A 24,496-nucleotide genomic window follows, 5' to 3' on the forward strand; every position below is an offset into this window, starting at 1 on the left:
TATTATCTTCTTCTTGTCCTTTTGGGGGCCCTGTTGCAAGCTACTGTTTTTCTTCAACAACCTTCAAGTTGTGGCTTTCTGATAACAGAACTCGTGTTTATTAACACAGCCTAGTTGTATGTAGCCTTGTTCTAGGCTCAGTGATTATTTCACTCTACAAAAGTAATACTCTATTAAAGACATATCCATATGTTGATTTATGGATACTTAAGAGATGTTACAGATGTAATGCTTTAGCAACGACTTTTTAAAAAAAAAATTACGGCGATATCACTGGTACGTTATTAGAATTGCTTAACAAATGGGAACTGTTGTTAAATTTTTTCAGCCTTTATGGACTTCTGTTTTTAAAACAATTGCAGTCTTCACTATTAATTTGACCGTGTGATGCTTTTTCACTTTGTCATAAGCATATAAATGTATTTAGTTTTTCAGATGTATCTAGTCAGTGCTAATCAATTTCCTTGAGTGTGAAATATTGTCCTACAAGAACTGACTCCTGTGAGTATTGGAAAAGCAGTCTACTGAGCTGGTTTTCAGAGGAGCATAAGAGAATGTTTGCAGAGGGAAGGAAGCAAAAGAGTTTTGTTTTATATTCTTTGCTGCCTGCTTGTGTTTAGTGTTTTGCAGTAAAACCCAACAAATAATAACCCAGGAGCTTTATGCTTGAGATCTAGGTGTTGAGGTCAGTTCCTAAGTACAGTACGGAGCTGTGTGCCTTGGAGGTAGCCTTGCCCTCCTACTAAGAATTCAAAAGAACTTGGGATTTGAGTTGGTGGACTTAATAATACAAGTGATTGGAAGGAAAGGGCTTCAGGGAGATCTTAATGTTGACTCCAGTTATTGACATAGATACAGGCTTTAGCACATTTTTCAGCCTGTTTAAGGCATTCCTTCCCCTTGATGTGTTTAATCTTCTGGATCATCTGAGAACAGTAGCTGTTATCGAATGAGTATGGTTGTTGCTCACCACGTTAAACCTTGTTTTGTGACTCACTACATGGGGTGTATTGCTCCCTGTTCTGGCCTTTTTTTGGTAACGTCATTCTGCTTCTCAGAGGAAAATTACTTTTCAGCCCTGAAGAAAACAGTTGTTCATTGACCATTCAGAATTTAGTCCTATGCTAATGAAATGGATACGTCTCTATATGAGTGGCTTAGATTTGGAAGAATAAATATGTGTATGTCAATTTTTCTACTTCATGCTCAGAGACCAAGATCTATTAGCTTATTTGGGCCTTGCAGCCCAAGACATGTCTTACTAATTTCTAATGATTCTTGTCCCACTCACTAGTGAGGGAGGGACCTTAAGAGGAACAACTGTTTTTTCCCTGTAAGCACAAACACACAAGATATTTTTGAGAGTTAAAACAGCAAAGCTGAGACTTTACTGCCTGCAAAGCTCTTTTATTTTTGTTAAAGAAGAGTTCAATTACTGCCAAGTATTAATTTTTTTGTAATTTCTTTGTTCAGCTTCTGCATATTTTCCTTTGTCTGTCAACTTTCCTCAGTCAAGCTAAGGCAGACAAAAAACCCAAAATAACAGTCTTCAGGGCAGTACTTTCAGAAACACAGAGTCAAGGCCTTCTGATCTTTGAGAAGTATCTAATATAACGGTATATGGCCTTGATTTTGGTGCTGCAGCAGTAAAATAAATTTTAATTTCTCAACACTAAAACATTGCAGTCCATCTTTTACATGTTCTTCTGTGAACCTGTTTCTCTCTGGTCTGTAACTATCAACCTTGTGAACTGTTGACAAGATGCAGTTGACTAGCAATTGCAGGTATTCAGTTCCAGCAAAATTGGGTCTTTCTTTTGATTTCTGTTTAGTCTGGGCTCTAATAATTGATTAGCACTGCGGAGATGGCCTTTTTCATTCTGATCTATGGTTATCAGTATGTTCAGTATGTTTAACTGATGACTTTTTTTTTTCCTTTGTATTGGAGAATGCTGTATCTTTTTTCATTTATGGAATGAGACCAAAGAATACTGTTTCTTGTCACTGGGAATGCTTTATTTCATACAATTAAATCCATAGATGAACCCAACAGGAGACACAGATTAGGTTTCATCAAGGAAAACAAGTTGTTCCTTGTGAATAGATACTGACAAAACAGTTTTGAGGGAGCTTATGAATTTTCATTAATAATTTTTGAAAGATAGGAATAGCAGCATGTTTGATCTTGTAAAGTAGTTAAAGCAGTTCAGTTGAAAAATGTTCCAGTTCAGCATTTTTCTTTTGTCTAAATGTGAAATACAAGCTAAAGTTTTAGTACAGAGCTTGTCTTATAATCATTCTTGCTCTGTTGTTAAATAATACTATGCTGTAGTAGTTTTGCTGGAAATTAAGATAACATTTCTAAAATATACAATCAAACTTATAAGTGCTGTTGTTTAGTGTACATGCAGATACAGTTAAAGAGTACTTCTAGAAACAGCAAAAAATTAGAGGTAAAAGTATTACTACTGGTCTATGAGTAGATTAGTGATTATGAGGTGACGGTAAAGAGCCTGTTTTGAAAAAGTCAGTACCAACAGAGCTATGTATAATTAGTTCCGAGTTGGGGAAAATATATATGCATCACCAATATACAATTACATGCCTATGTTTAATATAGAAAAATATTTAAGTATATATCTCTCACCTATATAAATATATATATATATACACACACACACACATAAAACCAATGTTGAGTTGAGGAAAGAAAAGTACACTTCCCATCCCATTATTTCATGTGTTCTCTGCTACTGACTTCTGGGTTAATGCCAAACTGACGGAGCAAAAGATTTTAGTAAGATATGGAATGGCTGAGGAAGGGATTCACAGAAGATCCAGGTTTAAGCTTTTCCCAGCACATTCCAAGGAAGCTTGCAGGATCTTTGCCTAGTTACAGATTTTGTAGCTAAATTACTGCTTATGTTGAAAAATGCTTTGGATGCTGACAGCATAAAAGGTAATTCCTAATATCATTCCTTGGTCTTGTGGTGAAGTTTTGAACACTTACATATATTAGTAGTATTTCTTATTTAAAGTATCTAATGATTTTATGTGAACTAATAATGCTTTCAGTCTAATGCTGTGTTATTTTGTCTGTGGCCAGTGGTGAGGAAAATTTGCATGTCTACCTCTATTTCTATGAAAGACTGACCAAAGGCAGATGTAGTAACCTACTCAAGTCATTCATCTAGACATGTAATGTATTTTGCACACTTACTACTAGATTGGTGAACTCCTCACAGCTTAGTGGCAGGCTACGTAAATTCATGAGCTACAAACTGCTGCATTGTAAGTAAATGAGCTTTTCCCTTAGAGGGCAAATATAACAATAATATCCTAAGTGAAAGTAATTAAAATGGGTTTCTTTCTGCATTTTGAATCACAACTATTTAGTTAGTCCTGTCAGTGTGCATACCTTTCTCTCTTTAAGAAAAAGCAGTGTTTGCAGACAATGAAAGAAACATTTCTGTTCTGAAGTCTGTAAACCAGCACATATGTGACTTGGCATTGGTTTCATGTTATATAGTCAGTTTTGTGACTTGTGATTTCTAAGCTCAACAAAAGGGAGAAGAAACAATAAAGATGACAATATAACTTAGTTTGTCCTTAAGTATGGGACCTTACTTCATGTAGGACTTGAACACAGCTTACCATAGACTTTACGTACTTGTGTAGAGAAACACATACTATTCAGTTGCCTTTTTCATGCGCATATCAACTTATGGGATATTGAAATGGAATCCACTCATTTTGGCGCCTGACTGAGGATGTGATGTCTGCCCTAGCATCTAAGAATATGCAGTGGTCTGCAGACAGGGCTACACAGTTTCACCTCAGATTTCACAGGTGCCAAACAGGATGGGGGAAACACTAGCCTTTGCTTTGTAAGTCCTGTGAAAAGGTGTAAAACATTGCAAATAAGAAACTTTTAAACAGTACTTACTTGTTTTTAATTTTTACCCACAGTGGAAGCACTGGGACCTGAGCAAGTATAGTGGCAAAAGTTAAAAATGATAATGAGGTCTATCAGTTATCTCATTATCCGCTAGAGTGATTGGTTACTTTCTTAGTTATTTGCTAGATGACAAAATGGTTTCACTAAAAACTTGGGAGAAGGTATTTGACATTTAAGCAAGGACCTGTAGGATCGGAGTTCGGGCCTGTAGGATACTTAAGGTAGCATTTCTCAATAACTGGAATGAGATAACTTAAGCATTATAAAGGTATGTTAACCACTAAAATCCAGCTATGGTACATCAGTGACCAAAATTTATTGTCAAGTATTTGATGATCTTGTTGAAATGAGTTTAGTTTTCTTGCTAAAATTCACAGTACACTTGCACAGATTGCTTTTTTTTTTCTTTATCTTTTCAGTTGATTAAAAACCTACCTTCTTAAGCTTTTATCTGGGAACTTCCATGAGCATTTAATGATGTTCGTTTATACATCTTACAAACCAATTCTTGCCCAACAGCATCAGTAAAACATGTTAATGGCATGTGTCAGAGGATACAGTACTTCTTTTTGTATTATTAATTGTTTGATATTATAAAAATGATGAAATTACAATGGCAATAAAAAGACAGTGTATGTTAAGGATGTCCATACTGTTTTCCATAGGCAATTGTAGTGCCTGCTTTTTCTACGTTTTTTTTATTTTTGTTTAACTCAGCATTATATATTCATGAGGTTTGCTGATTCATATGATATTTTTAAGCTTCTGTATTACTGACCATATCTGTAAGTTCTGTAATTGCAATAGTGCCACTAGGAGCAAGAGGGCATAAAAATGCATTGAACTTGATGCTTTTTATTGATAAATTTAGGACATAACTCTTGAGAAATCTTGAATCCCATCTTGAATCAGAGTACTTTGCTTACATTATGAATACCTTTAACAAAAATAACATCTACCAGGGAGTAGTTGTATAATGATTGAATTTCTGAACAAATTGATATATGCATGTAGACTTGTTTCATATTATTTTAACAGTATGTATTTTTCTGTTTTTACTGTCTTTACTGTCTGTGGATCTACCTAATTTGCAGTATTTTTTTCCGTTGTTCCATCTGGTACAAGCTACATAGGTTTCACTATAATAAACATATATAAAAATAACCATCCAGTGTTAATATTCACAAAGAACATTGAATGAGTATCTCTATCACTGGTTTAATTACAGATTCTGAAGTGCAGCTTATGTCTTCACAGATTCTAAGTTCAGGTATTTGTTGATTTTCTTTTTTTTTTTTTTTTTTAAGAAGTCCTAAGCTTGCTTAAAAGCGGTACTTTTATAAAAAAAAAATCATAGGGATCATATAAAAATAGGTCTTAATTCTTTCAGCATGGCTGTGTTTTACTTCTTAAAATCTGTGCAACACTCTTCTTAAACTGAGACCAATAATTTTAACTGTTTCCTTCTATTATGTTGCAAATATATTGTCCTTAGTAGACCTGTGGTTTTCCTTCCATCCCATTTTCTGCTGCCACATCTGTTCTTATTTGCTTTGTAATGATAATTATGCTGTAATGCCTCTCTCATAATCTTTGTATTCCTTAATTTTTTCCATTTTGGGCTGTTTTCACACTAGGGTGTTCTCTGTCTCCATGGCAATGAGAGGTAGACCAGAACATTGTTCTGAGCCTTGGCATAAGAGACTACCTGTTGGGAGAAACATACCAAAATCCTGTCCATGCGACTAGCATGATATGGCAGACCTCATGATTATCTTTGTAATGAATTTTCTGGAGACTGAAAAACAAACAAAAGCAATGGCAGCAGAAGTATAGTATCTGGTTTGTAACTGATTCCAGATTTTTCTCCTTGACATGCTAAAAATACAAAAACTTTCAGCTTCCTGAAAGAAAGCTGATGAGTAGCACTTTTCTTTCCTCTTGCTGTCCTCAGATAAGGTTTGAAAAAATGTTCTCTAGAAATTGAGTAAGGGCCAAGGCCTTTGCAAATACCTTTCTTAAACACTAAGTAGACCCTTAAAAGCTAGACTGTTTCTGTCTTTGTGCCCTTTATGTGTCCTTTGCGTCTTCCAGGGTTTCTGTCCTGAACATAATACAACAATTTTCATAGCTGCATTATAGGAAAAAAAAAAAGAGGGTGGGGGGTAGGGAGAGGGGGAAAACGAGGAGGGGGGAAAAAAAGGCAGACAAGTTACATGAGCTCCTGTCATTTGTGGAATAGTGCAACATTTGAAGCAGAAGGACATTTTTCTTAAAATTTTTGTTCAGCATGTTTGGTCCTAGTAGGCTGCTGAGCCAGTCTATCATCCACCCCTTTTTTTTAACCTGCAGGGCTTCAAATACCATCAAAATTGATACCTCCAGTGACTGTTCTGATTCTTACTGGTGATTTATCTCAAATTGTTTTGGTTTATTCTTCACTCAATAAGAGCCCAGCATCAGGAATTATGAGACTAATGCTTCTAAGGGATGATGGATGTCTTCAGGATGTTGTAAGGAAAGAATAAGCTTTTCTCATTCAGTCTTAAATGAAGAAATGAAGCTATGACTGATCTTTTCTGAAAAGCATGCATATTAAAAAGTACAATGGCAATGTACATCAGCCATGTTTTTAGTGCTGTGGGAAGGTACTTCCTCTGCTGAAAGATGTATCACTTGCTGTGTCCCACTCTGAAAATTGTTTGACGTGGAAGAGACTTAGAAATGGCAAATTCAGTCTTGCCTCTGAATTTTCTTTCTATGGTTCTCCATGTCAGTCAAACTGACCCTATTTTTGTGAAGTTCCCTTATATCTAGGGTTTAGGGTTGGGTTTTTTTTCCCCTTCTGGTTATTGCTGACTTGCTAGTAGTTTGAAAAAAGACTGTTTTGTAAGTTGTATAGCATTGCTACAGTATATTTAATTGATACAGTAAGCTGAATAAACTGCTGAAGTTGATATTTTTCTGTATCAGATACTGTTCTGGAGGGTTCTTCTAATGAATTGTCTCAGAGCAAAGATCCAGTCTGCCTCCCTTGAAAGCGGCACCCTGCTTTTTCTGCTGCAAGGCAAAAGTGTCATTATCTGATGCAGTACAACAAAAAATTCTCTTTTGACTTTGTTTCTAAATATGTTCTGGAGTATGCTAAAAACAACTAAACTATTTTCTTGATTAGCGTGTTGTTTCCCTTATACATAATTAGAATCATTTTTGTTTAGAAAACTCTTAAGTTTTCCCAATTTCAAAACCAGGAATTGGTTTTCAATATATTTCTTATTCTTGTTTCAAATAGTATCTTCAGTTTTGGATTTAGTATATGAGCCAATCAGTAAATGCATCTATTTCCCAATTTTAACCTATGAATTTTATATCATGTAGTCTGCAAAAATCATAGTGAAAGAAATTAAGATATCATATGGTCTTGCTCTTGAAAATTTGGAAATGCCAAAATTAAAACTGCCTAGGTTTAGTTTCTGTCATGCATGCTCCATAATCATTAATTGCATGGTCTTTAATAAATGTTCATACATTGTTTATTCATAAGACCCCTTACTGTTCACTGCATATAATAAAATGAAACACTTTCTATTATTTCGTTCTATCCAAATTGTTCAGTTTGTGACCCTAGTCTTTGATCAGTTGCTAATGTTGACTTCCTCCTTATTTTCCTTCATGTGGCAGTTCCATCCTACTACTGCCTCCTGGTTTTATCTTCTTTCCTGCCCAGTTATCAGTCCCAGTCTACCCATTTGTCTCCTAATGTCTATGTTCCGAAATCTTGGTTTCCAGAAACTACTTTGTGACTCCTCTGTTTAATTGCCTTATTCCAAACCCCTCTGTTTGATGTGCTCCAAGCTTTTTACCTGATCTACTTATTCCTTTTGTCCCCAGTCATCAGTTACTTCTACTTTTTTTTTTTCCGCATCCCAGTATTACAAACTATTGTATACACATATGCCAGTTCAACTATCCAAGCAGGAAACACAGATGAATAAAGAAAATAATAATAAATTGCAAACGGACAGTAGGAATGAATTGTTCCTTTTCTTCAAATATTTGGAGTTAAGAGTATTGACATACTGTAAATAGTCATTGATTCAGGTATATTTTAGTTGGAAGGTACCCCTGAGGGACCTATAATCTAGTGTCCCACTCAAAGTTGGGACTGTTGCAACACTGGATTGATCAGGTTAGCTGTGGATTTTTTCCAGTCAAATCTTGAAAACCGCCAAGAACAAAGATGCCATGATCTCCATGAGCAGTTTGTTCTGCTGCTGCACTACACTCCTAGTAAAGAAATTTTCCCTCATATCCAGCCTGAACTTCCCAACCTGCAATGTGTGACCTTTGCACCTCGTTTAAATCATTTGGAACTGCTGACAAGAGCAGGTAATTGCCCTTCAACTGGCTGCAGGCAACCATCCATTAGCCTCTTCATTCCCAGACTAAATAAATTCCGGTCTTTCAAATTCTCCTGTCTACTGTAACTCCCAGGCCATTTTCAACAGTCAGTTGTTTTGCAGGCTGTACCCCACATTCCTTCCTAGTTATTCCTTCAGACCTTTCCAATTCTTATTGAACCTCATTTTTCTGCTGGGCAAACCCTCAAGTTGCTGAGGTCTCTGTGGATTGAGCCTTTGCTATTTATTGTGTCATCTGCTCCCACTAGTTCAGTTGTTTATGAAATGCTCTTTATCATCGAGGTTGTTAATGAAGATCTTAAATGATACGATCCCCAGAAGTGACTTTGGGGTGCTTTGGCCATTAGTGGTACATCAGGTGGATTTAAGCTGTTGACCACCAAAATAATTGATTTTCAGCCCACTTAACTGTTCACCCTTTACTTCCTGAGCTTCCAAATGAAGGCACTGGGCGACTATATCAAAAGCCTTAGTGAAGTGAAGGTACGTTACACCCACCATTCTCCCCTTGTGCGCAAAACTATTATTTCATTGTAGAAGGCAGTCTGGCTGGTCAAGCACTGTAAATCCTTGGTATATCTGCACCGAGTATTTATTCTTGTCTGTCATGTGCCTGGAAAAGGACTCAGAGAACATTTTCCATTGATCTTTACAGGGACTGAGGTGAGGCTGCCTGGCCTGTAGTTCCCTACATCTACCTTCTTACATTTTATTTTTTTAAGATGCTAGCTTTTTTTCCAGTTCCCAGAGATCTCCCTGATACGGTCTACCATTTTTCATAGATACAAACCATGGTCTCAATCATATTGGCCATCTCTTTCAACACGCTTGGGTAAATTCCCACCAGTCCCATAGATGTGATCTGATCCCTCTCTATAATCTGTTACTGTTCTGCCACTCTTGCCTGTCCTCTTCTCCAGACTGTGGCATTGTATGCAGAGATCAGAGAATAAGTTTTGCCCTTATTTCCAAGGGCTTGTGCATTAGTGAAGAGGCACGTGAGGAAATTGAACAGTGACCCTTCTGAATAGTCGTGTGAAGTCCCACAGATGGCCTTTTACCTCATGTGTCATTGGTTTTCAGCTCTTCTCTCAACTGTTAGACTACAGGAGCTGTAGTCTAAGAAACCTGTATTAAGGCCCTCCTCACAAGTTGAATCTTGACAGCATAATAGAAGGAGCATGGCCAAAACTTTTTGTATGAGTTTGTAGTGAAAAGATGGTTCATTTGGTTTTTTTATTCATGAGAAATATGTGATGCACTTCTAAAGAAACAGCGTTTTAAGTTTTATTGGGATTTAGAAGCTTGTGGTATTTGTGCTTTGATATTAATTCCTTCCTTTTCAAAATGTTTTTCAGTATTTTCTCAGTATTTCTGAATATAAACTTTAGTGAGCATTTCTTGGCAAATGATTTCAATACTGTGCTATTCAAACCTGCTGTTGGTAATGCTCCTAGTACCAAATAGACAGCCTTCACAGAAATCTTACTGAATGAGATCGTGAAACAGAGAGAGAGGGCTGAAAAGTGGTGGCTCTTAGCCCAGCCTCATCAACGGTACTAGAAGCGTGAGGCAAAGAAGGGGAGCGGGATAAACATTGAATGCAGGGAGCTTTGTGCTAGCGTTGCTGGAAGCAGCTCTTGATTCTAATTGTGCTTTGCCAGCCCTATGAATACGGGCCTCGGGGGTGGCATGGCCCAGGAGTCTGGAGCAGCAGAGGAAGCTGACATCAGCCTCCCTGGAGGATGGCATGGAACAACAAACTAGCATCCTTTCATCCATCACTCCAGCACCCCACTCAAGGAGGTTAAGTGCCTAACAAGTAGGAAAGGAGTTTTGCAGCAAGGCTCAATTTCTCCCAGAGGTGTTTAGGTCCTTCACTAACGGAAGAGTAATGCTGATATTACCTCTGTGGTGGTTCATTATTTTGGAGATTTTTTTCTCGTATTGATTCTTTGACTTACTAAACAGATCTTTAAGATTACGTGATTCCCAGAAGTACTGGATGTGAAGTGTCGCTGCCGTTATCTGTTGGAGGTGCTTTATGCACTGAAATATTTCTGGTGGATTTGGCTAAACTAATTATATTTTTAATGGGAGACTTAATCTGGGGAAAGGAATCAAATCTGGCAGTAGTCACCTTTCTATGCTAGCCTGTAAAAAATCTTCTAGACTATGTTTTTTCTTATTTCTTAAGTCCAGGTAATAAATCTGGTTGTTTTTTCTTTAAACCTTGATTCACTAAAGGAGGGTTCCTGCTCTGTGCTTTGTGGAGCATTGGAAAGGAATCCTCCAATGTGGCTTCATGGGAAGCATAAGAGGTATCTCTGCTGGTGAGGAGAGGTGGATCCTGTTAAAGCATAGAGCCAAAAAATTCACTAGACAAATAGTCCCTGCCCTCCTGGACCTAGTTCTGCTCCTAGTTCTACTGCATGTCCTTAGATACGTGGCGTCACATGAGGTATGTGCATATTGTCCTACAGATTAAGCAATCTATTAAATGCATCTGGGACAATTAGTAAAAAACGTACTCAGGAGCACGTGGTCCGACCAGGCTTCTTGCCCTCACATGTGTTCTGAGACACATAAGATGCTGTGATAATAAATATGGTGTTGGGGAGTGTGGTAGCTACCTTACTCCCTTAAGTTGCACTATCCTGCAGTTAACAGCTAAACTAATGCTCCACATTTATACAACAGAGTGCTCACATGGCTTATGGTAGATCAGATGCCTATGCAGGTCAGCAGAGATTAAAAGCAGCATCTGATACACAGGTGGTATCCACATGCTGCTGAAGAGCATGTCTGTATCCTGGATGAGGATTCCAGACTGGCTTAGATTTCGCGTTGAAGAATTTCCCAGTGCACAAGCATCACGCGTTTTCATGGTGCAACTTACACTTCCCCAGTTATGGTTTGTGTTTTGGGGTAGCACTGTCCTTAGATGTGGTTGGAATATCTTAGTTATTTTGTGTATGCTGCCTGTGGCCCTCATTTATTTGGGGAAATGGCAGTGTTCAGGAGTGGTATACTTCCCATATAATGGAAGCTTTGATGGTGTCTCATCCTGTTATTGCTGTAGCACTTCCCCATGTGACCAGCAATTTAAGGCTACACAGGGCAATCTTACTGATATTAGGCTGAAGGTCCTGGAGCAAGATATGAGTGGAAGAAAAATTTCTGCACGCTGTTGGTGCTAACTTTCTTCTTCCTGCACTGGAAAGAGGTTGAGACAGAGGTATTGGGTGACAACCCTCCCACAGCTCTTTCAGTGAGACTTAGAATATAAATACATGTTACGGAGTCACTGTGAAGATTTGGTGCACTAGTCAAACCCTCTGCTATTGCAGAGGTACAAAGACATGAAGGGGAGATACTTGGTGAGCTCAAGTCTGCTGCGGAAGTGAGCTTGAGGCAAGTGGAGTGCTGTGATGTGGGACTGTTGGCTCAATTCAGTTGGCTTGTTGAAATGGAATCTGAAAATAGCATAGCTACCAAATAGGAAAGACCTAGCCTAAAAGAGGTAAAGAGCTTTCAGTTCAGACGAGAAGCAGATGTATGTACTTGAGATGCAGATATAAGAAATGGAATAGAAAACCCATTAAGAACTCCTTGAAATTAAAAATAATCTCATAGCTAATGGCAGCAAGGAAAAAATCTAAATCTAATACTGTAGGTTTACTGTAGGAGCATGTGCAGCCTGAAAGACTTTTGTTTCTGAAATTGTCAAAATATGATTTCATGTCCATCTACAAATTGGAATATGTAGCTCTTCTTTGATAAAAAACAAACCAGCCCCTATGTAGGAATAGGGAGGCCAGCGGTAAAATACATTTTTTGAATTATGGTAAGTTGCATAAAATTTGAGTGGAATTTTGTATGGGCAGAATTTAGTTTGGCATTGAATAAAGTTCAGGAAATCTTACATCTTTCCTGCTTTGGTAACTGTCAGAAGTATTGTTTCTTAATACTTACTTAATGCTTAAAAGTATTATATATGAAGCAGTACCTCACGTTGAACAGTTGCCTATTAGACTTTCCTCTAAATAGGTAGTTGTAAGTTACACAATTAATAATATCGCTGCTGTACAACCTGTGCTGTAGCAATGAAGTTATACTTGGATAAAATAGAAAGATAATTATAAATTCAGAAAACTGCTTCAATTGCAGTGGATTCTCTGACATAAATCAGCTTTGATTTTAATATATAGGCTTTTAATGCATAGTCCATACTAGAGATAAAATATGGACACGAAACAAGGGCTGGATTTGCTTTATCCATTTTTTCAGGTTAACCTTGGTCTGAAAATATTTGTGAGGAAACCGCCCTCCTTCCTCTAGGACACCTGCTGTTCTCTGAGTCAGACTCATCATAATTATCATGTATCATTATATTCTTTAGCAGTATAAATTTCTGTTGGATAATAATTCAAGTGCTATCAGCAATGTGTGGCAGCATCTGCAGAAAGTGTTGCAGAGGACAGATCAATAATATGATGTAACAAATGCTGTACACAAGAAAGAAAATTAGTAGGATCATACTTTTGTATCTCTATCAAAACCTGAAAACTTCTGCTGCATAACTACATGGTCAGATACGAATTTTTACAGTGAGCTTTTTTCTCTTTTACTGTACTTAAATGTGTATTTCTTAAAACTCATGTAGCAACTCCTTTTTAAGAATGAGGAGAGAATAATTCAAGTAGAAGAACATAGAAGTCCAAAAAGAAGCAATAAAAGTCTTTGAGGCAAAATACCTTTTTTTTTTTTTTTTTTTTTTTTTTTTAAAAAGCTTTTCTGATTAAGCTGCTTTTGGTCATTTTGAATCCTTTTCTTAAGGATGTCAGATTTTCAGACTACAGACGTGATTTTTTTTTTTTTTTTTTTTTTTTTAAGGTAAGCCATTTTCAGGAAAAATAAAAAAATATTTATTAATCTCAAAGTGCATATGTAGTTGTAGCATGAACTTCAGTTCTTGGAAACACTGAAACACTTCATCACTGACCCTGACTGAGCGTAATGCTTAAACATGCATAATTTTAAGGCATGAGTATTAAACTCATTGAAATCCATCATACATGGCTATTAGAAGTGCTTTATGTGTCTTTCATACAGAGAGAGACTTGAAAGAATTACTGACATTTCACGTAGTTTCAAGTAGAGCAGTAAGGATGAATTTTCTATTTAAAATGCATGGATACCTTTAGCTAGAAAATGTTGAAAAAGCAGTATGGTTACTGTGACAAATTTGTGACTTTATTCTCTATGCTTTTACAACCTACCCTTTAAAATGCTCAGGACAAAGGCAAGGAAGCCCCTGAAGAAAATCAGAAGTAATAGGCTCTGTCCTGAGACATTGCCTTTTGCATTTATAGGTTGTTAAAGGATACTTTGGCTAGAGATGCTGTAATGCTGCTCAGCCCTCACTGTAAACTGTGTCTTTGTTAATTCTAATTTTATATTAAAATTATGAAAAATTAGGCTTTGTAAATTATATAATCATCTTTGTGATATTCTGAAGAGGATATTGAACATTATTATAATCAAACTCTTACTGACCGAAGACCAGGAAAGGTCTGAACGTAACAGGATGCCAGGTTCTTATACATGTGATAGGTTAAATAGCTTTAGGAATATTTATAAAATTGTGGAACTGCAATTTATTGAAGCAATTTACTTACTTAATCTCAGAATCAATTAACTATTCTATTTTGTTTTTAGAGGCACATAAAGATTTAGTTTCACATATCCAATAAGGGACTTTCTTTAAGTAAAAGGTGATTTGAAAAATTAACTCTTTAGGAAAAATCAATATAGGTATATATGGCATATGGGTATATATTTTGGATTTAAGATAAAAAATTCCATGCAAACCATAATCCATTCAAACCATAGTAGAAATAAAACAAACAAACAAACAAACAAAAACAACCCACCCCCTGCAACCTAAGAAGGAAATGGTGGGGTAGGCATAATGGGGAGAATACAGAACAAAGTAGTGTTACTGTGTTTTGTATAGATGCATAGTGCTGCTTCATCTTGAATGATCTGCACAATTCTAGTCATACCATATCAAAAAAATAGACTTGAAAATGATTCAGAGAAGGATAACAAGAAAGGTATGGAGTGGCTTTGTAGACAGAAGTAAGTCAGTGAAGACTCTTACTTCTAGAAATGCCTGAGGGATGTTATAGTTGGGATGTGGTCTGCAGTATAGAGATGAACAAGCACTGCTTTATTGTCTGGTTGGTTTGAGGCCAACTTGAGAGTGTGTAATTTATACAAGCACCACTTCTATGTTCTTCCTTAAGCATAATGCAGGATGCTTTGCCTTAGAAGGGATTTTGGTCTCACTCAGGATTACTGCTCTTTTGTTCTAATAGCCTTATGTTCTAGTTATTCTAACTTTTTACCATTTTAATAATAAACATATTGTCTGAATAGGCTCATTGTGGGTGAACGTTACTGATTTAGTAGAAATGGAAAGAGAATCTACCACTTCGATGTTTTTTGAAGAATTGAAAGTTTTGCCAATGTGGTGTGATTCATGGAACAGCATTGCATGAAAGCTGGCTCAAACCTGTTCAGAGCACTACTGTAGGAGTAACATCTCCATAGTTGCTATTAGGAGGGATATAATTGGAAAACACTATCATAATTGTCATTTCTGCTTATCTCTTGCATGATTTAAAACAAAAATAATTTTATATTCTCTCTATTTATTTACTTTCAAAAAATAGTAATTAAAAAGGCAAATAACATACGCTGATTCATAGGTTGTTAATCTGTGCAGCATCAGAGTGAAGGAACGTATAAGTATTGGTACAGAGCTATAGTTCTGTTGTGCACTTCCAGATTCTGCTCATTTCTTTCTTCCTCTTTCAAAGCATGCATTCCCATAACAAGATTTTTACTAATAAAACATCGTCAGTGAAATACGATTTAGGCTGCAACCAATTTCCCCCCCCTCCGCTTTGAGGTAAAACTGTTGAACTGTTAAAACCCAAAGAGTGTTTTATCCCTGTAAAGATGTGCTTGATGCTTGATCATTTTTACGTTGTGATTATGTGGCTTTGACAACTGTATGAGACTCATATTCTCCCAGTAGTTCAATTTTTTATGAATGGAGGTTTCTTTACGGTGGTCTTGGGGATCTTCTAGGAAGTGGAGTGGAACTGCTGGATGTGACAATACACCCACTGCAGTTTGTGAACCTTAATGTATGCAGACATTAAAATGTTGGGTACAGTCTTTTTAATGTTTTGTTCTAGAGAATAACGAGTTAAATTAAGACATAATAGTAAATAATTCTAGTAATTTTTCTGCTCCACCTATTATCTGAGGTGTGCAGATCAATTTATTTACATCTGAGCTATGAATTTGTAATTTATTATTAAATTTCTTAAAATCTTGAAAGCAGTTTGTTTAATTCAAGTCTTTCCTTCTTGAAATTGTAGCCTAATACAGCTGATGACATAATTAGGAGGATATTTTATGTTTAGGAAGATGATTTGTAGAAAATAGAGCTGATTAGACTTATTTAATAACAGATCTTACTGATACAGTTGAAAACTACATAGCAGAATATATATTTTTCTAAAATTCACGTGTCATTCTTTAAAATGTAGTTATATTTCATTGATGATGACTTTGGAGCTTTGGTTTTGAAAAATCATTAATGGAAAATGTAATTAAGTTTTTCAATATATTAGAACTTAAAGTACAGGAATGTTAGAAACATTACCTATATAAGTACTGAGAGAAATACTTTTTCTTTTTTAAATGCTAGTAAGTAACATTGTTTGAATAGCATTTTTACTTAATGAGTGCAAATGGCCTCTGAATTACACTGTTTTATTCTATATGAGTAATTTGTCCCATTATGATGACTGTAATGTTTTTCTCATTTGTTTTTTACTGCTTGCCTTTTCTAGGAAGTAGAGGTTGGTATATATCTTCTGTCTTTCATGATTCTGTGAGTTTTTCTAGTATACATTGATTCCTTACGTTTTACTAAATGTAGGTTGTTTCTCCCTCTCCAGGATGATTATTTTCGTACATGGAGTCCGGGTAAACCATTTGATCAAGGTAAGATTCTGCTACTAGTTATTTGTATGGGATAAAAGTTAAGTATTTATAATTGTGCTCCTGTTCCAGAATACCTACAGGATTCTGTGAATTTGTGTCATTTTGTCCCTCTTCATATGATTGATTTGTTTAAATCCCCCCTTTAGGGCCAGAAATTCAGCATAATGATCATTTTATATCTGTGATTTTTCAAACTTTTATTGATTAGAGACAGAGACAGGAGCATTAGGAATGTCCAAAGTAGCTTAAACTTTACCTCGTATAAACAATTTCATGGGGTTTGGGAGGTGAGGGTTTTTTTTTGTTTTATTTATATATTTAAGTACTGTTGTGTTTTCAGTAGGACATTTGAAGAAAAACAGGCATGCAATCTGATATTTGTCTTCTGCAGTTAAAAAAAATTCATTAAAATATTGAAAGTCTCTTCATATCTGGTTGATAAAAGAAGATCTAGAAAAACAGTTTTGGAAGTCTCTGTCATGTTCAAGTGATCTGTCTTGAGGCAAAACAGAGATGGATCTTTGAGAATGCTACAGTACAACAATTTCAGCCTTAGAATAATTTGAGCAAACACAGAAAATTTTCACATTAAACATTCCCTCCCCAGGCACTGGAACTTAATATTTACTGTTGATATAATCCACTTCATGTATGTTGTTTAAAAGTGTATGACTAGCATTGTGAAACTACTGAGAATCTTGATACTTTTTTTTTTTTGACTTGCTACAAGGAGTGCTTCAGAGACCTTGTCTTTTCTGATAATACCAATGGCACAAATGCAATGAAGAAACAGTGTAGCAGCTTGTACACAAGAGACTGAGATAAAAATATGTTGCAAAAATAATGTTTATTCAATTTAAAGAACTTTCTCCATAACGGATACTGACTTTTAAGGAAGATTTATAATGAATTGTATTTTATTACAGCCACATCTGTTAGAGATGGACTTTACACCATGTTCTATGCCTTTGTCACTTTAATTCAGGATTACTGTAGTAAGCCTGGGAAAGGGAATGCCTTAATTTCTTAAATGAATGCACCTGGCTTGTTTTGTCAGGTTGTGGGAGAGAGGAGTAGAGGGAGGGGAAAAAAGTCACATATATGTTATCACTTCTCTGTGAACTGTGGTGATTTTCTTCTGGTTTGGTGGGAATTTGTAAATGTTAATTTAGATTCATGACCTAAGTATTTCAGAACCTGCCAATTTCACAGACCATGCATCTCTCCTCATTATATACCATTATATACCAGTGCATCTAGGAAAAAGTACTTGACTTCAGTCTTCTGACTCCTCGGAGAAGAAGATTCCTTTCTTTTAGTGAAGTGCCTCATCTAAGAAGCAGGCTTATCACTTCACTAGAAAGTCTATTTAGTCTATTCCTTTTCTTCTTTGGTTTTTGATAGAGGGGCATGGTCTGCAAATATGTTTTTAGTACAAGAACTGGAATAGGTTATACTTTAATTACTTATTATTGGCAAAATCTTTCATCAGAAGACATTGAATTGAATACACTGTAAATTTTGCTCATGATTTTTTTTGTTATTGCATACTTGATAAGTTTTGGGGTTTTTTGTTTTGTGGTTTGGTTGTTTGGTTGTTTTTTTCTTTCCAATAGGCTCTTTGTTTTTCAGAAGATACACTGAAATACTATTTTTTCCACCAGATTTACATATTTGCACACTCTGGCTTGTTCTATTACTCTGAGTTCTTTGGGGATCCTAATGCTGATGTTTGTAGACTACTTCTCTGAATTTACAAACAACACAACTAAGAAAACATGTTAAGGTTATCTGTCCTTCCTTGTTTGCAAAATACATTGTATATTGGGTAGTGAATATTTTAAAAGCATGCCTACAGAGTTCAACTTTCTATTTTCATATCCTTGTTAACAGAAAATTAACATTGAAGAGTGAAATGCATTTGCTGAGTAGTTTTATCTACATTTTACTGTGTAATTTATAACTGAAAAACAAATAATGCTAGTTGGGAACACTTCTTAATAATAAAAGGTACACTGAATTTTTATTATTAAAAAAATATTCCCAGTGTCTTAATTTGTCAATCTATCATTTAAAGAATATCAGGTATTTTTACCTGCCAGTGCACTGCTTTTCAGTTTTCCTGCAAGAACTGCTACAGTCTTTGTATTTAATTTAGCAATGATACTGAATTGAGCTGTATGTCAAAAGATTTACAGTTTCTCAAGAATTAGATGTTTTCTAGACTGATTGACATACAGATATTCTTTAATAATCAGAGACTTGCATGCTGTCGTTGTTTTTTTTTTTTTTTTTTGAAGGTCTGTAAATAACATTACTAACTAGATTTGGGAGATATACTCAATGATAGAAAAAGGTTTCCCAGTCAGTATCTTGGTCTCCATGTTGGCAGAACTGGCTTCCTCTTACTTTTGGGAAATGATTTTTTGAAACATAGCAAAATATTCCTGAGAGTAAAATGTAACTATGGAAGTACCACGTATTTGTTCATCATTCAGGTCTCTCTCATCAGATGGGAAAAGTGATCACGGGTGATATTCTGTGGGAAGAGCCATTCATACTTTAAAATTGTGGCAGCCTTCCAAATCTCAGTTCCTTAGGAGTGAATGTAATGTTCATGATTTACTGAAGAAATCAGGTCTTTTATGATTCCCTGTGTTTGCCAATAAAAGACATACAGCAATGACAATCTCAGCACATTTTTTTTCCTCATATTATTTAATGAGATAGAAAAAAGTGAGACATGGTAGACTATAAAAACTAAGTTTTAGGTGTACATTCTGATAGTGTCTGTAAGTGTCATTCCAGGGCTGTGCCATAAGCACTGCACCAGCACCGTTCCACTCCAGTTGTGTACCACTTCACTACTAAGTTTAAAACAAGTAAGGTTTAAGTATTAATTAGCTTTTTCACCTCAGTAACCATACATGTAGACTTACGGGTTTTTAATCTTTTCACTTTGGTAAAAAAAAAACCTCTTCAAAACAATAAATGGGGACATCATGAATGACTGACTGTGGAGCCTTGTGATCTGCTGGGGCTTGCTGCAAGCCAAACAATCTGTGTTAGAGAATCTTTACGATTGTTTCCCCTTCAGTCTTCTGTTACTGCCATTCTGGTTTCTGCAGCAGCTACTCTCTGAAGTGAAAGCATACCATAAAAAATGTTCTCCCAAATGAAAACATGAAAATCCTAAGTGGAGGACAAATTTTTAAAATGTAGAGATAAACTTGCAGTGAGAGACTAAAATTGCTCACCAAAGATGATGTTTAAACATGAGCAGTAACAACCTCCCATGTCTGTTGTGTTAAAGTTTGTAATAATACTGCTGAAGATAAAGGCAGATAAGTTCTTTGAGGACAGAAATAAATAATATCCTTAATTTATCTCTATCAGTGTTTTCTTTTATTTGTTTTATCAATATTTGGCCTTTCAGAAACTCTCCTATAAATCTGTGAAAGTATGGAATAAGCAAGGAATCTTTTTGGCATAAAATGATCTGAAGTCCAGGTCTACTAGACAGGATATTTTTTTCTATTTTCTATGAAAACAATGGATTATAGGAATAACTAGTGCTTTTACAGAAATATTTTTTTTTTCTTTGCTGATTTAAATCATAGCAACTTTACATGATGAAATTACAAATAGATATTTGGAAGTTTTAAAATCTATATATGAAGAAAATATGAAGATCTTTAAACTGCATAAACCCCAGCTGGCTACGTGTAATAGGAGTGGTGGTGGAATATTCAGCTTTATGTCTGTCTTTTCCAATGACAACTAACAATTTGAAAAATACTCAATCTCTGTTACACCCCTGTGTCTTTTAGGCTGTGGTGTAGGTACCTGATACACGTGTAACTCCTTGTCCATAGTAGTCAGACAAATGGGTTCTCGTTATTTACATTTATTTTGTGTATCCATACTCTGCTCGAAATCAACAATATATGGGGACCTTTTTCAAATTATTTTTAGCCAAGACCTGTATTAATTTGCAGGTAGTATTTTTGAGGAACCAGTACTTGCAATATAGGCATATCATTGAGGTCTACACATAGTTATTATTTTCCTAAGTTTTATATGACTATTAAAGCCTTTTCTAAGATTTTCATAGATTTACTGTATATGGATAATATATCTTTATATTTTTTTCAAAGTGTATCCTTAATCTGAACCCAAATCTTAATGCTAATATTTTGTTGTAATATTTGGAAAGTCTGTGTGGTTCAAGGAATCAATAGTTGTGCATATTATAATAAAATGAGTGTCTTAATAGTGTCTTAATTCACTCTTCTATACTTTGGTGTATTTGAAAAGCATTCTTATGTTAATATGATTAAGTATGTCAAAATTGCTCAGGTAGACATATCTGTGTAATTCCTTTGGTATTAATGGTTGGAGAATGATTATATGGAAATACATGTCCAAGCATTCCAGGAAGTTAGCCCTTACTATGAAAATGTATAGTGATATTTACTCCTGGGCTGCAAAATCTTAAGTTATTTTAAAAGATGGAAGAATATTATGGCTTGCATTGCAATCCACCAATGCTGTTCCTTAAAGCAACATCTGACATTTGTCCAAAGAGTACTTGTCCATTGAACTCTCATTTGTTTATATATGTACAAGATAGAAAAATGTATTGAAATAAATGTTTTGACTTTATATGATATATATACACACACACATAAATGTTTATGTATTTCTATAAATATTACAATGTAAATTCTTAATAAATAATCATGTGGGGCAGGTATTATTGTTGGAATAAATCTGAATGTTCTATTAATTGTATTTAGTTACTGCTAAAAAGCAGGTTTTGTCCTTTTAGTGGTTTAAGAAACAAGCAATTAGGATGTTTTGTGTTCTGGACTATTTCAAGTTGAATATTTTAGTAGCTTTAATTTATGTTTTATCAATGTTTTCTCAAATTAAAAAAAGCCCCAACAAACAACAATACTTGCTAACATGTTTTCTTCACATACCGCTTTTACATCAGATAAAATTATAGAGGATACTTTTGGTACATTTTATTTTTAGACTATAGATGGTAGCAGAGCTTGGAGGGTGTAGCTATTGAATAAAATCGCATACACAAAAACATTGGCGTAATTTTTTAAAGCAGAAAGGATGTTTTCCTTTGCTCAATAGAAATACCTTGGAGGAACAGTGGAATATTTTCATGTAATGGAAAAAATATGAAATGACATTTCCGTGGAGGATGAACACCCTGAAGGTATAATTGGGTGTAGATATATTTGTAACATTTCTTGTAGACCATTCCACTGAATTATTTTTGGGTTTTATAGTATTAGGTATATTAGATGTCTGTTTACAGCAGAAATATTGTAGATAGCATTTTACAGCAAAAATAGATTTTGAAACAATTGCAAACACTTATGTTTTAGTTGAGTCTTTGCCTTTTAGCTCTTTGTTTCATTTACCTAGTTCTGTAATAATTTTGGTAACTAAGGATATGCAAATACATGCAAACACATCTCTATAATTTGTGAATACAATTCTGTACTGCAAACTGAAACCATTTAGAGTCATACTCAATAAAATCATTTGATTCACTCATTTGCCAGCCCTAGGAAGTCATAAGGAAGTTTAATGAAGATACATTAGTGGAAGACTGTGAAAACAGTCATGTAGATTTAACATTGCTACATTTGATATGTGCACTCATGATCTAGTTTTTATAGCAAAACTATTGATGTTTTTAAACTAGAAATATATGTCCATCGCTTCCAAGATAAATTGCAGTACTTTGCATTTAAAATGTATTGCATATCAGTTTAAATATAGTTTAGTCTTAATAGTAAATAAGCATGAAATATTTATAACAGCTTTTCACTTCCTTTTGAAATTCATAGTGTCCTCCTACAAAGACACCATTTCTTTATCTGAGCCAACATTTTAACCCGGTGAACAGTTTCCAGCTTCAGGTATTTAGGTACGTTTAGGAATCCTGTTCACTGAGAAAATACATCAAATCCTGTGTTAAACAGATTTCCACTGCTTCTTACTACTTTCAGCCAGCCCTTGCCTGAAAAGATCTTTCATAGATGTCTGAGGAAGGCTTTAATGGTGCTTTTTCTTCATTATCTGATGTTGTGCTTTAGTGGTTCTTTTATTGTATCTCTTTTATAAACTTCTCTACTGTGGTAACACCAGAGAAGTGCTTTGCCCTGTAAGGTTCACACTCTTGGCTCCTAACTCAGGTTCACTGGGTAATACACATCTGCTTTTCCACTTGTGGATCTCAAATTGTTTCAGTATTTATTTCTGTAGAATCATTGAATGGATTCTAAATTCTTACAGCTATTTTAAGAAAGCTGTATAAAGGATTTTTAGTGAGGCTAAACCCAGCCCATAATAAGAGATTTTGCTTGCCTTCAGTAGCAGTTAAACCCCTCGTTCCTGCTCCTCTGCCACCCTTGCTTTATGCCCTGATGTTAGGTCTGTAGAGTCACCAACTCTTGATTTGTCATAAAATAAATCTAAAAGTTTATTTTTTGTTTATTTGTTTTTAACCTGGCTAAATCATGGATTCAGGTAGCCATTCAGACCCACAAACAGTTATGTCAGAAAAGTGGAAATGTGGCACAGGGCTATAGTGACTGGCTATAGGTAGAGCACCAGACCTTAATCTGGCAGCATGCTGAGCAAAGGGTATGTGGAACTGTTTCTTTGCATTTCCTAAACCTCCTAAAGTTTAGTCCTGCACATCTCTTAATTTTTAAAGTCCTCCTACTTCTGTTTACTGTGCTGCAATGTCCCAGCTAACAGTCTTGAGTCATGGCTGCCATTGGTCCCTGAGGACTGTGTGCCTGAAAATGTTCTGGAGTGTACTAGGGCTGCTTCTTCTTTACAGGCTCACTTAATGGCCTAATGAAATTTCTTACGTTTGCCACAGGAATTTAATAAGAAAGCTTATAAAATAGCTAATAGAGGTAGTTATTAAGAATATGAAATCTGAAATCACACATTACTGTTTCGTGGTGAGAGAAAAAGCTTAATAAATCCCTTTAAAAAAACAAACAAAGAATGTAAAGGAGAAAAAAGGCTGTACATAGTTTTCCTTGAACTTGAATAGAAGAACGACACTTCTTAAACCATGTTTTAAATGTTAGAAGTTGCCTTTTTGACCCATTTTTATTTAACCTCTTCATATTTAAAAACCCATTTTCTTATTTAAGTTGTTGTCGTGGTTTAAGCCCAGCTGGCAACAAAGCACCACGAGGCTGCTCGCTCACTCCTCCCCTGCCCTGGGATGGGAAGGAGAAAATGTGAAGAAAAGCTCGTGGGTCGAGATGAGGACTGGGAGGGATCACTCACCACTTACGGTCATGGGCAAAAGACAGACTCAACTTGGGGAAAAAAACAAAATCAATTTAATTTACTACCAGTCAAATCAAAACAAGGATACTGAGAAGTAAAACCAAACCTTAGAACACCTTCCCCCCACCCTTCCCTCTTCCCTGCTCAACTCCACTCCCAGTTTTCTCTCCCTCCTCCCTAGCGATGCAGGGGAACAGGGGATGGGGGTTGGGGGTCAGCTCCACACACCTTGTCTCTGCCGCTCCTTCCTCCTCAGGGGGAGGACTCCCACGGGAGACAGTTCTCCGAAGAACTTCCCTGGCACGAGTCCCTTCCGCGGGCTGCAGTCCTTCAGTCACAGACCGCTCCAGTGCGGGCTTTCCCATGGAGTCACGGCCATCTTGGGGGGCATCCCCCTGCTCCAGCGTGGGCTCCTCTCTCCCCGGGCTGCAGGTGGGCATCTGCTCCCCCGCTCCCCTCCGTGGGCTGGGCAGGGACAGCCTGCCGTCTCACCACGGGCTGCAGGGGCGTCCCCTCCTCCGGCGCACCGCCTCCCCTCCTTCCTCACTGACCTCGGTGTCTGCAGAGGGGTTCCTCTCACATTCCAATCCCCCTGCTCACTGCAGGTTTTCCCTTCTTAAATCTGTTCTCCCTGAGGCACTACCACTGTCACTGATGGGCTCGGCCTTGGCCAGAGGCGGGTCCA

General features: G+C 36.1%; 1 protein-coding gene across 5 annotated transcripts in view; it reads left to right on the plus strand.

Moving 5' to 3' along the window:
* Positions 1-24,496, plus strand: part of SPOCK3 (SPARC (osteonectin), cwcv and kazal like domains proteoglycan 3) — a 222,097-nt gene that overhangs the window by 60,929 nt on the left and 136,672 nt on the right. For 3 of the 5 annotated variants that reach the window (XM_030018667.1, XM_030018683.1, XM_030018693.1), the window contains exon 3: positions 16,422-16,467. In XM_030018667.1, the coding sequence (XP_029874527.1) occupies positions 16,422-16,467 (46 nt within the window). Of the gene's footprint in view, positions 1-16,313; positions 16,323-16,421; positions 16,468-24,496 lie in introns of all 5 variants that reach the window. The other 2 variants (XM_030018658.1, XM_030018676.1) reach the window with 1 other exon arrangement.

The sequence above is a fragment of the Aquila chrysaetos genome, chromosome 1, assembly GCF_900496995.4.
Source record: "Aquila chrysaetos chrysaetos chromosome 1, bAquChr1.4, whole genome shotgun sequence".
In the NCBI taxonomy this organism is placed as follows: Eukaryota; Metazoa; Chordata; class Aves; order Accipitriformes; family Accipitridae; genus Aquila; species Aquila chrysaetos.